This window comes from Acartia tonsa, chromosome 12 (assembly GCF_053477335.1).
Source record: "Acartia tonsa isolate MP-2025a chromosome 12, ASM5347733v1, whole genome shotgun sequence".
NCBI classification, from domain to species: Eukaryota; Metazoa; Arthropoda; class Copepoda; order Calanoida; family Acartiidae; genus Acartia; species Acartia tonsa.
Genome location: NC_137271.1, coordinates 29972440 through 29988537, shown reverse-complemented (window position 1 = coordinate 29988537; position 16098 = coordinate 29972440). Strand labels below are relative to the sequence as shown.

At 30.5% G+C, this 16098-nt stretch overlaps 1 protein-coding gene across 4 annotated transcripts in view; it reads left to right on the top strand.

Moving 5' to 3' along the window:
- LOC145334575 (uncharacterized) overlaps window positions 1–16098 on the top strand; it is an 80219-nt gene that overhangs the window by 38422 nt on the left and 25699 nt on the right. For all 4 annotated transcript variants that reach the window (XM_080180073.1, XM_080180071.1, XM_080180072.1 and 1 more), the window contains 10 exons: window positions 411–459; window positions 902–1003; window positions 7877–7980; window positions 8595–8690; window positions 11390–11465; window positions 12464–12665; window positions 13309–13386; window positions 13735–13807; window positions 15146–15226; window positions 16008–16077. In XM_080180073.1, the coding sequence (XP_080036199.1) occupies window positions 411–459; window positions 902–1003; window positions 7877–7980; window positions 8595–8690; window positions 11390–11465; window positions 12464–12665; window positions 13309–13386; window positions 13735–13807; window positions 15146–15226; window positions 16008–16077 (931 nt within the window). The remainder of the gene's footprint in view (window positions 1–410; window positions 460–901; window positions 1004–7876; window positions 7981–8594; window positions 8691–11389; window positions 11466–12463; window positions 12666–13308; window positions 13387–13734; window positions 13808–15145; window positions 15227–16007; window positions 16078–16098) is intronic.

The window sequence follows — 16098 nt, the reverse complement described above, 5'->3', positions numbered from 1 at the left end:
AACATTATATGTGGATTGAAAAACTTTGTCTATCTATTTAGCATTTTTAACATTTTTTATCTACCCTATAAAGCTGTTGTTATTTCGACTAAAGTTTTTCTGTAATATTCTTCTTTTTATTTGTTTCTTTCTTCCAAACCGGTAATTCAAAAATGTTTTCTCGTATTCATTCGAATCCGATAGATAGGAACCGGTTCTCATCCATACGAAAAAACTATGTCTAGCACCGTATTATAACCAGCTTTCTATGAATATAAAAATGTACAATCATAAGATTAATACCAGTTTTTTTAGCCCGTTCCTTCGGCACCTCGGGGCTAAAAAATCTGGTTTTAATCTTATAATTATACGGTCTATATCCGCGGAAAGCCGTTTATAATACGATGCGAGAAATAACTTTTCCATTTCAGCAAATTCTTGCAAGCCTAGAACTGGGAACACCAATCAAAATACCTAGAGGTAAAATATTGTTTTTTTTTATACATGAAAAGGATAAGAAGTCTTTCTTTCTCTTAAGATCTAAGAAACGCTCCTCTATTCAGGGATAATTTTATTGGTTCTAGATAGGACAAGGCAACCTCACAGAACCTATAGCACAGAACAATCCTTATCATTGAAATAAAATTTAAAGTTGGTTTAAGGGTTAGTTTTCGTCAAAATTTTTATTATTTAAGGGTTAATGTAGAAAATAATAAGAATGGTGTTCGTTGCTCTAAATGCACTTTTGGGTAAATCACATATTATTGTTCTTTTTTGATTTATTTCTTGTTTTACCAGTTCCTCTTTGAAACTAACATTATTTTTGAATTTGTCTTAAAGACAAATTTATATTGAAAATAAAAGCTCTTAGAGATCTTAATGGGCACAAGGACCCAAACACATAACATTTAATTAAATTTAGATTCTCGCGAGAGAGCAGAGATATCCAAGACCCGGAAGCGAGCCAACCTCTTGAAAAAGAAAGTTCTGTCGGCTGGTAACCTTGGGCCAAAACAGGAGAAAGGTAATACCAGTATGACTCTGAATCTGATTAATCTCCTGTTCTCAGCCAGACTGAAAATACATGATTCGAGTAGTATTGTTATACAATTGTATTATTTAACCCATTAGTATCCACCCCATGATTTAATTAAAAATTAAAACTTTTTTTGAAATACCCTACTTACTATGGATGATTTTAATACAAATCAAAAGAAATTTTTTTGTTATGACCACTATGACAGAAAATATGACCACGTTTATAAATTGACGTTTGGCCACTCCCTACCCCATTATCAGATGATAGGAAATAACTGACATTAGGTACTAAAATTGCTAGAAAACTTTATTTGTTTTTCTTAATTCAAAAGAAAAGTTATTTTACTTAAATCATATATATAACAAAATATGAAAATGGTTTTAAATACCATTTCTTATTAAATTACTAGCAATTTTGCCCCTAGCAGGATAGGAATATGGTAGAAAAGTAGCCTAAAACCACCCAAAGCTTAAATATAAAGAGTTAAATAGTCTAAAACCATGACTTATAAGAAGCTTCCCTAAAATGTAGAAGTCAATCAGTTTAGTAGTTATAGAAATCTTAGGCTACAGACATAAGAAACTTTTAATATATGAGAGGATATAGCTTAGAGACAAATGTAAGCTAGATAAATTGTATTCAGGAATTAGGGAAAAATTGCATTTTTTAAAAAGTATTTATTTGTTTCTGTACAGTGTTCTTTATCTTTATGTCTTATAAAGCTATAAAAAAAATATTCTGATCAATACCTTTAGTTCCTGCTAAAACATATACAAATTAGTAAGGCTTATTAATTACTTCTCTTATACCCTATTCCATTTATAAAATCGCATTACTAAATCCTTTCCTATCACACGGTTTCACAAATGCGCGAGGATTTTACCAGAACATATGACAATGATTTCAACCAATCAGAAATAAATATTTGATGTCCCGCCCTAAATTTTCACCCAGAGTATTCAAGATGTCAAATAACGCCCAACTATGCATTTCCGGTCAATTTGTTTTATCAGCTTATATATGACCCCTCCCATTATATTCCTGACCATAAAATTAATCCTTTTATGGAAAAAAACCGCACCCCCCCCCCCATCCCCCATTCACCATTATACATCCAATTAATTTATCACATCTTTGTAAAACTATATCTTGACTTGACCAATCCTATTTCCTGTTTATCTAGGGATAAAGAGATATGTTTTTTTTTAATTATTTATCCGGAAAATCATTGACATAGAGCTCAGTATAGTATAAAAAATGTATAAATCTAAATGTTGTACACATTGGTTTGGAGTGTTGTAATTTTTTTTGTAAAAAACAATTTTAACTTTTAAGTATCAGTTATAGGAAGGAAAGTTGTTTTCTAACTTCATAGAAATATATTATTTATATTCTTTATATTAGTCTTATTATGTTCTTAAAAAAAATTATTTCAAGAGGCTAGGTCATTTAACTATCCCTTTTTCCAACTTATCACTATGTCTGTCCTTCCTGTTTTTATTACTAGCGAAGCATAGCTACTATATAAATAGTGGTGCAGCTACTCTATAATTATATATGTCTGTTCGTCTATCATTAGGAAACTGTAATTCTCAAAGTTTCCATCATTTTTCTATCTTTTTTTTTAATTTTCTCCTTCTCTTTCATGTTTTTATGAATACTGAACATGATAAAATTTCTCACATTGTCTGTTTGTCGCTGTATGATTTGTTTGTCTTCGCTGCCTATGAATATTGTCATCATTGTTCTTCACTTTGACCCTCTTCCTAATTATTTTTCAATTGAAGGTTCGATTTTTAAATCAAACTTATTCTTTTGATGGTGAAGTATTATAAAAACAAAATAGTAAAAATTATATATCTATATTTTTATTTTAATGTATTTGCTTTAAAGAATATTTTTTAGATGAAATTATTTTGAAAAGATGAGTTACCAATTTAAAAAGGATAAATATTTAAGAACTGACCAAACACCCTAAACATGATTTTAGGGCATAATTTCTAGGGGATTTATATATTCACTATGCATATTACTACTACTATTAAGCCATGCGAAATAATACTTACGTAACTTTTTCAAACACTTTTTTCTCCGTGAAATTTTAAGAATCCCTTACAATTTTTTTTAAGAGCTAAAAGTTTTAATTATTGATAAATGGAACATTTAAGAAAATTTGTAAAAACACCATATCCTTTGGTTGATTTATGGCTATAAAAATTATTACCCTCTCAATTTTCAATTTTTGATTAAGCCCTCCATTAAAACATTAAAATTTTAATAAGTTTTTTATTGTTTTAATATTTTTACTTTTTAAAATGAAAGTGATAGCAATAATCTTTCAACATCTATTCTTATTTTTTAGATTTATCATCCCTGTCAGTTTTTAGAGCCATCTAAACAGAGGCTACTTTAACGTAGTTTTATTGACGTGTGGGTACGAATGGGTTAATTTTATGCTGTTATGAAGTTAGGCTATACAATTTCTATCTACTTGAAAAAGGATATTGAACTGTAAATTATATTCTATTGTAAAGTAGTTCCAAGACTTTGGGGGCTTCATTAAGAAAATTTTGATTGGATTATCCAATCGTTTCCACCAAAAGTTTTAATCTACATAGGGAGTAATTTTATTCATCCATCGTGTAAAATTCGAATTTCCCAAAGTAACATTAAAATTTGCAACAATATTTTTGCAACTTTAAATGTGCTTATCCTTGTTTTAATTAGGCCTATTTAGTCACGATTATTGCCACAGGAATTAGTTGAGTAAAATTAACTCTTATCAAACTTAAGTTAACAGCTAATATGAACATAGACCTGGTGTCTTAAAGAGCAACTCTTATATTTAGTTTTTTATCTGTACAGGTGAAAAAAATTCAAAATCTAGTAATAGATCAAAATTTTACAACATGTTGTTTTTTGCCAGTTAATTATTGAAATGATATTTTTAATATTTTCTGCTATTTACTTTATAAAATGTTGTCATATTTTTAGCAACAAACAAAATAATAATAATTTAACTCTGCATTTTTTTGAAGTTCCGTTTCTTCATAAGTTTCACAAGTCTATTGATAAATTCTGAAGATTATATTTATTTCTTGCCATTTTGTACCTAACAAGAAAGATTCAATCAAAGTTCCCAAATTTTTTAAGAAAGATAGTATTTATGAAAATTTAGGTATTGCAATAGTTTACATTTAAAGAATGGCTTTAAAATCAATTGATATCCGCTGGATTAGAACCACTTCTCAGTCATACTAAAAAATCATGTAAATCATTGTATTACAGACAACTTTCCTCAATTATTATCATTTTTAACCTGTGCCTTCAAAATATGTTTTTCTTATAATTTTTTTTATTTAAGTATATGTGGAAAGCTGTCTATAATGTGATGCGATAAATAACTACTCCTCCCACCCTACTAATTATTGATAATATCTCAGGTTGTAACTCTGTTTCACTGGTATTGCAGCACTTCTTTGATTAGGAAACATTTTTCTTCTACATTTGGAGTGTCATAAGAATGCCCCTTTTGACCATTTCTAAAATGTTGTCATGATTTTGCATAAATTCTTTCTTTGTTGTGTAAACTCGCTTTCAACTTTTTTATACGACTACTAACTCTATAATGAATTCATTTTTCAACTCTAAGAAGAATGTTAACCAGTGATAAAAGAGTCGGTATATATGCATAAAATACAATTTAAACTACTATAATAAATATCAAGTATATAATGTGAAATATACATCAATTTATAACATATTTTAGGAGCTACAATTTATTCCTAACATATTTACCAAGCTCTTTATTCATGGTGTTTAAGTAACATTTAGTGCGAGCTCTCTCTAGTTTTAAAATATTTCTGAGTCAGACATTCCACCAAGAAAAACAGAAAGTTATGCTTTAAGTTAATTTAAAACCTAAAAACAGTTTCAGAAGAATGGAAAGGAGGCATGAACAATGAACATTGAGCACCCTCCTAGGAATAGCAATTTGCCTTCCCCTTTATGTAAACTACCTATAATACCTGTGCATACCACTGTTTAAAACTATTTTTTAACTCTTTATTCATAGCAATTGTATGTCGATTCAATATTAATGTCCTAGGCTCACTAAAAAAATTGAAAAAATAAAACACCATATTTTTAGATAAAGGGGGGAGGGGGAGAGTTGTATTATATTTGATAGAAATCTGAATTCTTTATTAATCTCCTTGTTTTGTTTTCGACTATTTGTAAGATACACCATAAGTAGAAATCAAATACACTAATATAATTTTGATTGGTTGGTACAAACCTTTTGTTTCTTTTTTAATTTGTAGTAGGAGAATTTTTTTTTACTGTAATTTGGGAAATACATCAATTTATCATTCATTGTCCTATCCCTTAGAATTTCAGCATATTATATTTACTGGTATGTAACTTAGTGCCCGGTTTTATAAAATGTAAAAGTGTCTGACTATGACGTCAGAAAAAAGTAACAATTAACCAATGAGAGGTCGTTATATATTTTACCATTGTGAATACTGGCTTCTCATTGGTTAATTGTTAATTTTTTCTGACGTAATAGTCAGACACTTTTACTGTTTTCGAAAATTGAATCTGTAAAATTCCATCAAAACAAGGATGACAACATCCATAAAAGCGAAGCACTGAAACGGTAGGACAAACGGACATTAACACTTGAATAGTATCAGAACTGAATAATCATAATATAAATTCATAAGGGTCAAAGGAAAATTGTAAGTAAATTTGTTAAAAAACTGCTTGATTCAGAATAATGCTTATGGACATACTTACATTTTCAGGACTTAATTATAGAGTTGCTTCGCTTATTACATTATACTTTGTTGTCCCAGGAATCAATATACCAAAAATCAGATCAATCAGATGATTAGTTCACATAAAAATTCGTTTTTAAAAAAGTAAAAAATCAACATGTTTAAAATGGACGTACGGACATTTTGGTAATGATTATAGAGTTGCTACGCTTTCTAAATCGTACCTAACTACTAAAGGAATCACCATGCAAAATTTGAAATCGATAGGACAATTCTAACAGGCCTAAATTAATGAAAAAAGCTATCCGTTACGGACGGACGGACGGACGTACGGACGGACCTACCCTAATTATAGAAAAGCTTCGCTTTTAAAAATAGATTTTAAAAATACTCAAATAAATAATATTTCGCTAACTTTGTGTTTAGGTAAATTTGTGATTAGTTAAGTAGTAAGGTTTCTTCGTCTATAACAAAGGATCTCGCTAATCGCTGATCTGATATGGGCGTTCTTTACTGTTAAGCTTCACATAGTTCCTAGTATGTTTTCTAGTAAGCTTTCAGATACAAGGATGACAACATCCATAAAAGCGAAGCACTGAAACGGTAGGACAAACGGACATGAACACTTATATAGTGTCAGAACTGAATAATCAGAATATAAATGTATAAGAGTTGAAGCAAAATTGTAAGTAAATTTGTTGAAAAATTGCTTTATACAGGATAATGTTTATGGACATACTTACATATTTAGGACTTGATTATAGAGTTGCTTCGCTTATAACATTATACTTTGTTGTCCCAGGAATCAATATACCAAAAATCAGATCAATCGGATGATTAGATCACATAAAAATTTGTTGTTAAAAAGTAAAAAAAAACTACATGTTTAAAATGGACGTACGGACATTTTTGTAATGATTATAGAGTTGCTACGCTTTCTAAATCGTACCTAACTACTAAAGGAATCACCATGCAAAATTTGAAATCGATAGGACAATTCTAACATGCCTAAATTAACGAAAAAAGCTATCTGTTACGGACGGACGGACGGACGTACGGACGGACCGGCCCTAATTATAGAAAAGCTTTGCTTTTAAAAAACGTTTAAGTTATACAGTCCAATTTATATGAAAATGTGCGATAATTTGATATCTCCTATTTTTAGTGTTCATACAAAAAGCAGTTTTTTGGCTAAAACTTTTTGAAAGATTTATTTTTTTAATTATCACAGCTTATCTACGGACAACTATGTATCTGTTACCATACAGCATACAAGAATGAAGTAATTGTTAATGTATGACATTTTATTGTTCTTTTCATGCCGAAATAAAATTTTGATTGAATTTTTAAGTAAAAGCAATAAACCTTTTTTCCCTTTTTTGAATTGCAAAATACTACTTGAATCTTTTTTTTTATGCGTAAATGTATGGTATCTAAAATTGATAGGTACACATATTTTTAGTAGCTCAGTAATGATGTCAATGAAATTCTATGATAGGATAGTTCTACTAAATATCATTTTTCATGTCATGCATTTTTTTGATACACTTCGATCAATATTTTACATTTTCAAAAAAAATATTAGAAAAATTTCCATTTATATATACAAAATATGTTGTAGTTTAATAGTTTGAAAAAAGGTAATCATTTACCTCACTTATAAAGCTTTGAAGCTTATAAAATTATGTAATATCGTTCTAGTAATTATTCTAAAATCAAAATAATATTGTATATATTAGCTCAAAACTTTTTTGGTACTCTTTTTGAACTTAGACTTCTTGGTTACAAACTAGTAGAGTCAAAATTAATTATTTTAATCTAAAGAGGGGATATTTTGTTCATAATTTGGGATGGATATCAATTTAACGTCTAAGATAGTTGCGAGGATATCTTCACCCTCCCTGTGAAAGATGACAACTCCCCACAAAAACAAAATTTTTTATTTTTTTTTAAAGCTCAAATTGAAATTTGGGTGGTTGAATTTTTTCCCTTCCACCTTGAGTTCCCCTAGAGGTTTTAGGGGCGTAGAAAGGAATTTAAAAAAAAATCCATGATTATGAAAATATATTTGTTTTAGATGTGAAGGGGAAGGGCGAAGGAGCAGTATTTGGAGTGCCCATCAACCAGTGTATTGATCCTGCCAGGAAGAGATCAACAGTGGATACTCCCACAGATCCTGAGGTACGTAAACCTAGTAATTTATTGACATTATGTGTTAACAACGGAAACAAATACTGCACAAACAAACTCTCCTTTTTAAAATAAGTTGAAAATAAGCCTAGATGAGGTGGTAGTCTTTTCCTATGCCTAAACCCAGGAAGTTAGTTAGCCATTACCTTTATTGGCTACCCATTACCACTCAGGGAAAAGGGAATGCGATTCTGACAAACAATTCTAAAGGAAAATTTCCTCACAACCCCCTTCCCCTTTTCCTCCCCTTCTCACCCCTTTTCAGTTACATGAAAAAACAAGAAAAACCCCGGCTTACTTTCAAAGGTTTCGTATTTTTTGTAGAATTGATTGTTGAAAAAGCTAGGCCTGATTACCACTAATAACTTAAGTTAACCTAAAAAAAAATGCCCTTTTTAAATATCAATTAGGATTTATCCAAAGAGAAAATCAAGAATTTGGATATAAGATACTACTGTTGATCTTAGAATATATATAATATAGAACTTTTTTACGTATTTTCTCCAACAATTTTAAGAAACATTAGACACTTTTTGAACCCAGAGCGTATTAAACGTAGAGGTTTTAGGGAATCTTAGAGCATATATGATGTAGAATTTATTTAGGTTTTATCTCCAACGAGTAAATCTAGTAGAAGTGACAGTAGAACTTCTTTTGGTTCCATCTTTGATTCTGTTATGAAGGACAAATCTAATGATAGGGTAAGTAATACAATTGGACTGTAATTTACACTGGTGACCAAAGTTTTATTTAAACGTTTTTTTTATTTTATGACTCAAAAAATCAGGTTCTTTATTTAAAAATATATTTTTTATTTTAACATCCGTGAAAAGATGTTTCACAGAATAAATTATACATTGTTGTCTATTAGTAGGGCAGCAAAAATTGTTTAACCTAAAACAAACATGCTAGATAAAAGTTAATATTAAACTACAATACTAACAGAAAATCTGAAAGATTAGATACATATACTCAATCAAGTCCAAATTTCCGAATAATGTTAAATGTAAATGATGTTTAGCATGAGCTAGATGTAGCTCTCCCCCCTCCATAGTAGGGACACTGTCCCGACTTTGTATTGGTATTTGAAATCAGCAAAAAAAAAAGCAATTTGCTAGCAGACGAAAAGGGTCTCTGCCATAGGTAGTTGTCTAAATTAATCATCTATACATTTATTGGAGTTTCGTTTATACTTTCTAACTTATATCAGAATTTTAAATCACCTGCATTTTTTATCAAGTAATGTGATCTGACACTCAAGAGTGTCTATAGAACTCGGATTTATTCAGAATCAGATATTCATTCATAATTTGATACAGTAATAGTATCCAACTATTTTACCTTCAAATAATTAATTAAAATTTATCTGAGAAATTCTTTCAAATCTTTACAGTACTACATAACATCAAATTTAAGATTCAGTTTTTAAATAAAATCAAAATGAATAAATCGCAATGGGTGCATGATTATTTTTTTAAAGAAACTAAAAATAATAAAAGGATTTTAGATTGATTTGAAATTAAGAAAAAATATTTTTGATCTAGGTATTTAACAAAAACAAAACGTACAAAAAGTTTTTTAGTTACATGAAAATTTCATCTTATAATTTTGTAAAAATTACATACTATATATTTGGACAAGGAATGAAAGCATATGTCCTTGTTTTAAAATATTATAAGCTTCTCTTGTGTAATGGTGTCCTAGAAATATGTATTATTAATAGTTAAAACAAGCACAACTACATCCATGAAAATAAGTCTTAATTTCTAAATTTGAATTGAAATGGAGGGAAAAATTATATTTCCAGTATGGCTTCGAAACCGATTAATATCAGCTAGATTAGAACCATTTCTCAGCCATACTGGAAAATCATGTATAGCATCGTATTACAGACAATTTTCTAAGTATATTAAAAAGAAAAATCATAAAATTAATGCCAGGTTTGTTAGCCATTGCCTTCGACCCCTGGTTTTACAAAAATGGTTTTAATCCTTCCTAATATATGAATAGCTTGTTGTTTAAATCGTGGAGCTGAATAGACGTTCTGAGATAAATTATAGAAAAGCTTCCTACTTAATTATTGAATGAAAAAGAAAGCTACATAAGTATGTGCATGTATGCGCGTGTGTTTTTGTGTGTGTATGTGTGTGTGTATGTGTGTGTGTGTGTATGCATGTATGCGTGTGTGTGTTTGTGTGTGTATAGTATACACTATGTGTACATGTACAAATTCAGCACTTTAACTTTAACTATGGATATGTTTACAAAATAATGGACAAAATTACAATTTTTTTTAAAAAGTTCAACGGGAAGGTGATATTAAACGATTAATGATATCCTAATAAAAACACGTTTTTTTCATGTCCTAGCTTCAAAATAAAATCATGATAGGTTTGTAAAACATTATCACCAATCCAAACCAATGATTTGGATCTTCAGAAGGGTGAATTTTGTTCATCATTATTGGGGTTGTACTGCAAATTTTCGTTGATTTTAATATCTCTTAAGATCCCTAAAAAATAGATTGGCACTAATTTGTGAAGTTATAACCCTTAGTGCCAAGTCGAAGTATGTGTGCTAAATATTTTGTTAAAAATGTATCAAAATGATGAGTAGACATTTTTCAAAATATTAAATTATACACAAACCCACAAATACACACACACATACACACACACACACACACACATACACACACAACACACACACACACACAAATTTGAGATGAATTACTGAATTACTTCATCTTTATCTTTAGATTAAAATAAAAAGAAAGAGCAATTGAAAATTGAAATTTAATAACTTTGATATTTTTTTTCATACAGATTTCTCTAAACGTATCCTTAAACTTACATTTTATCCTAGAATTAAAAGCAGTAAGGTTTTTGTCTGAAGTTAAAGACCTCAAAAAAGAATGGCCAGAAATATTTTGTGTGGTTTTAGGCTATTTTTCTGACCTCATTCAATTTCCTATAAATAGTAGGGGAAAACAACTAATTCTTTATAAAGTAAATTAGACTGTTATTCAGTGGAAACTCCATAATAAATGAATTAAAGGACGGAAAAATAAACCAATAGAAGAAAAAAACGAAAAACTATACCCCCCCCCCCCTCCCTTTTTATTTTTAATTTATCATAAAAAAAAGGTGGGATGAGTAGCTCAACAATACACTTGAGGGAAATCTCCTAGCTTCACTATTAATACCATTTATAATACTAGTTCATTCCCCCTAGCCTCTAGGGAAAAGCAGGGGAGGTCAGGAAAGTAGCCTAAAATCATATCAAGACATTAATAAAGCTTAACTGTATAACCCTTTCAGACCAACAATTTCCGAGATTTTTTGCTACAGACTAATAAAAACTTTACTATTTTATATTATAGGATGATATAATATTTCAGGTATCAAGTTCCCCACTACAAACCTCTGGTAGTCTTGAGAGCCTCAGCCTAGAACTAAGAAGAGCTTCATATACAGGTCAGTCAGTTAAAAGGTGTTAAAAAAATAACCGATCGCTCACAATTTGAACCACCATAAGTACTTCAAATCTTGTAGATAGACCCCATAATGTTTAGAGTTTTTGATGGGGCATGTAAAAACCTTTCTTTAGACACCTTAACAAGGTTTCTAACTCAATCTATGCCAATTTGACATAAAAAAGACATTCCCATCCATCTTTGAGGCATAACGGCTCTGTCTATTCCTACATCTTGATGATTGCCAGGTCGATCTTTTTGATGCCAAATTGGCTAAGATTGTGTTAGAAACATTGTTAAGGTGTCTAAAGAAAGGTCTTTACATGCCCCATCAAAAACTCCAAACATTATGGGGTCTATCTACAAGATTTTAAGTACTTATGGTGGTTCATATTGTGAGCGATTGGTTTTTAAAAGGACAAATTTGTAATAAAATATGCACTTTCGGCGTAGTGCAAATTTCTCTGCAAGGGCTAGGTCTTAAGCTCTAGGGCTCTGGAAGGGTAAGTAGATTCAAAATTCAATATTGTTTTCTCATTGTCATTGCTTGGGCATGAATTGTATTATTTTTTATTAGTTTTGGACCAAAACTGTAAGGTTTATATTGAAAAAAGTGAAGCGATTGGTTTTTATTTTAACACCCTTTAACTGTGTTATTAAAAATACATATGTTGTTTATTTTAAAATAGAAGTATCGCTGATTTGGCTTTTCTTTTCATTTGAAGAAAAGTATTTTATAATCACGGAAAGGTTGCCATCATTCGATTTTATCTTATTTTAGAAGATTTTTCATTAATTTTTGGAGGATTTTTTACAAAAAATGATTTTCTTGATTTGACTAACATAGCCGATTGAAAGGTACTTGTTGTTTTTGAGAACCCGCCTATAATATTTATAAAACAACCTTGTTAAAAAGTACATTGATTTTTCTTAGACTAAAAAATATGGAATGTCTTTCCCTAAATGAAACCTTGTGTTTTGATGCTATATTGTTGCTAGGTCCGGATACAGGGCAGACCGGAGGATTAGCCGTCTATTCCGGGGGCCTGGATCCAGGTGGGGGCGTTGGTGTAGGTGTGGGCAGTGTGGGAGCTGGTCTTGGTGGGGTCGGGGTAGGAGTAGGCGGAGGACTTACTGCATTCCCCATACCCGGAGACTCGCAGTCAGGATTGGACAGTCTTAGCTATTCCAGCTGTGATAGGTAATTGTTCTTGTTCATAGACGTCCCAGGATGGAAGTAAATTTGATGTTTACCCCACTCAAACCATCAAAACCCTCATTTTACCCACACAAAAAGTTTTAAAATTACATTAGATTACTCCTCTGGAATCTACTTAGAACACAGTAATAGTGTCTGACTGATTATGACGTAACAAAAAAAATTAGCCAATGAGAGGCCGTTATTGACCAATGGTAAAATTTATAGTGGCCTCTCATTGGCTAATATTTTTTGTTACGTCATAATCAGTCAGACACTATTACTGTGTTCATCTACTTACCAGTTTCAATGCATAATAATAATAATTTGTGCTGTGTGTCAAATGCTTTGGTAATGTCAAACCTACAATAATATTGGAAATTTGATATAAAGTCTATAAATTAACAGTACGGGTTTTTAATGTTCTGGTAAGATATTGCTTAAAACTGAGTTCCACATTTCACTGATGCTTTTTATATGTCCAAGGCAAGTTTTTTAATTAAATATATCCTTACTGGTTAGTAACAACTAACATCTAATGGAATCATTTTGATGTATGTATTATCATGATCAAGTAAATAAAATGGTAAAATTTACTACAAAAATGATATTTATGTTCTTAATTCTTATTTGATTTAATTTTTAGGTTGGTAGAAGGCGTAGAGACTGTTGATAGAATAAATCCTCAGCCCTGTATACCTCCTGTAGTCAATACATGTATAAAGTAAGTAATCTATTCATTATCAACCTCTTAGCATTATATTTTCTACAAATTTTACACAATGCTTCCTTATGAGTTATGATAAAGCCCCCATTAGTTTCTTAAAAATTAAAATAAGGAATGGAGGTTTCATTTGTTTTATAATTTCTTTAGGTCATGTCAGGTTATGTTAGGTTATGTTAGCACTGACTCTGAGTAACCCCGCAAGGAGTAGAGCTACCCGCAGAAATTAGGTATAGGTAAAAAAACCACCCTTAATTTCGAGATTTCAGTCCTTAACAGACCCTTTGCTTGAAAGAAACAAAATTTGTTTTAAGCGTTTGAAAAGAATTTTAAAACTACCCATTTCAGATACTTGGAGCTTCATGGTCTTCATACAGTCGGCATTTTTAGAGTAGGAACTAGCAAGAAACGGGTTAGACAGGTAGAAATATTATTTTTAGATTAGGAATTAGTAATACTAGGGTTAGACAGGTAGAAATATTATTTTTAGATTAGGAACTAGTAATATTAGGGTTAGACAGGTAGAAATATTATTTTTAGATTTGGAACTAGTAATAATAGGGTTAGAAAGGTAGAAATATTATTTATAGATTAGGAACTAGTAATATTAGTGTTAGACAGGTAGAAATATTATTTTTAGAGTAGGAACTAGTAATATAAGGGTTAGACAGGTAGAAATATTATTTTTAGATTAGGAACTAGTAATATTAGGGTTAGACAGGTAGAAATATTATTTTTATAGTAGGAACTAGTATTACTAGGGTTAGACAGGTAGAAATATTATCTTTATAGTAGGAACTAGTAATATTAGGGTTAGACAGGTAGAAATATTATTTTTAGATTAGGAACTAGTAATATTAGGGTTAGACAGGTAGAAATATTATTTTTAGAGTAGGAACTAGTAATATTAGGGTTAGACAGGTAGAAATTTTATTTTTAGATTAGGAACTAGTAATATTAGGGTTAGACAGGTAGAAATATTATTTTTAGAGTAGGAACTAGTAATATTAGGGTTAGACAGGTAGAAATATTATTTTTAGAGTAGGAACTAGTAATATTAGGGTTAGACAGGTAGAAATATTTTTTTTTAGATTAGGAACTAGTAATATTAGGGTTAGACAGGTAGAAATATTTTTTTTTAGATTAGGAACTATTAATATTAGGGTTAGACAGGTAGAAATATTATTTTTATAGTAGGAACTAGTATTACTAGGGTTAGACAGGTAGAAATATTATTTTTAGATTAGGAACTAGTAATATTAGGGTTAGACAGGTAGAAATATTATTTTTAGATTAGGAACTAGTAATATTAGGGTTAGACAGGTAGAAATATTATTTTTAGATTAGGAACTAGTATTACTAGGGTTAGACAGGTAGAAATATTATTTTTAGATTAGGAACTAGTAATATTAGGGTTAGACAGGTAGAAATATTATTTTTATAGTAGGAACTAGTATTACTAGGGCTAGACAGGTAGAAATATTATTTTTAGATTAGGAACTAGTAATATTAGGGTTAGACAGGTAGAAATATTATTTTTAGATAAGGAACTAGTAATATTAGGGTTAGACAGGTAGAAATATTATTTTTAGATTAGGAACTAGTAATATTAGGATTAGACACAGGTAGAAATATTATTTTTAGATTAGGAGCTAGTATGATCGGGTGTAGACAGGTATTTATCTTGGAACTAGGAAACAGCATACAGTGCCTCCAAAAAAATGACGTCAATACAATGAACAACAATGAAATTATTTAGTTACGTGAAGATTTTGATTCTGGTTCTGATGTAATCATTACTGAGGATGTAAGTGCTCATGATGTTGCTACCATTCTTAAGGTAAGGTATTTAGGTATATTTTTCAATTCATTTTGAGTCCTAAACAATAATCTATAATACAAAGTAGAATGATGTCTGTCTGTCTGTCTATCTGTCCGTCTGTCTGTCTGTCTGTCCGTCTGTAAGTCCGTCTGTCTGTCCGTCTGTCTGTCCGTCTGTCTGTCCGTCTGTCTGTCTGTCTGTCCGTCTGTCCCTTAAGATCTCGGTAACCACTGAACCAGTCGGATTCTACTCTTCAGGGTATATACCTATTGGTCCTGTGGTGATTTTAAGCTATTTTCTTGTGGGGGTGGGACACCCCCAACCCCCAAAAAATGAAAATTCCCCCCCACCCAAAAGAAATACAATTTTCTTGAGAACACATTAGCACCAATAGTACTTTTTTTTATTTTTTTTAAAAATTATCTCTTAGGGCAAAGCCCCTAGAGGCTAAGGGCGAAGCAGCTAGTATTCTATAAAGTAGTTCTAGGACAAACGCAGGAGTGACAAACGTCGGAGTAAACACTTAATCTATTCTAAACCATCTGATTGTTTTTTAAATGCCTAACCCCGGCGGGTAGTTTATTTCTATATTTATATCTTAACCTTACCTAACCTGTATAGAAATACTTGTTTTATTATTAAGACACTCCTGCGTTTGTCCAATCGACGTTTGTCAGTTCTGCGTTTGTCATTGCACCCTTTTTTATGTCCTAAGATTTCAATAATGATAGAGCAGATTGAATTCTCAAGATAACATATCATATACAAGAAAGTAAAAGGTTGATTTTTTTATTTTTAGGAATTTTTCCGCGACCTTCCAGAACCTTTAATCCCAAGAGAAGTTTATAATCCATTATTGGCTGTGCAAAGTAAGTAACAATTTATCATTT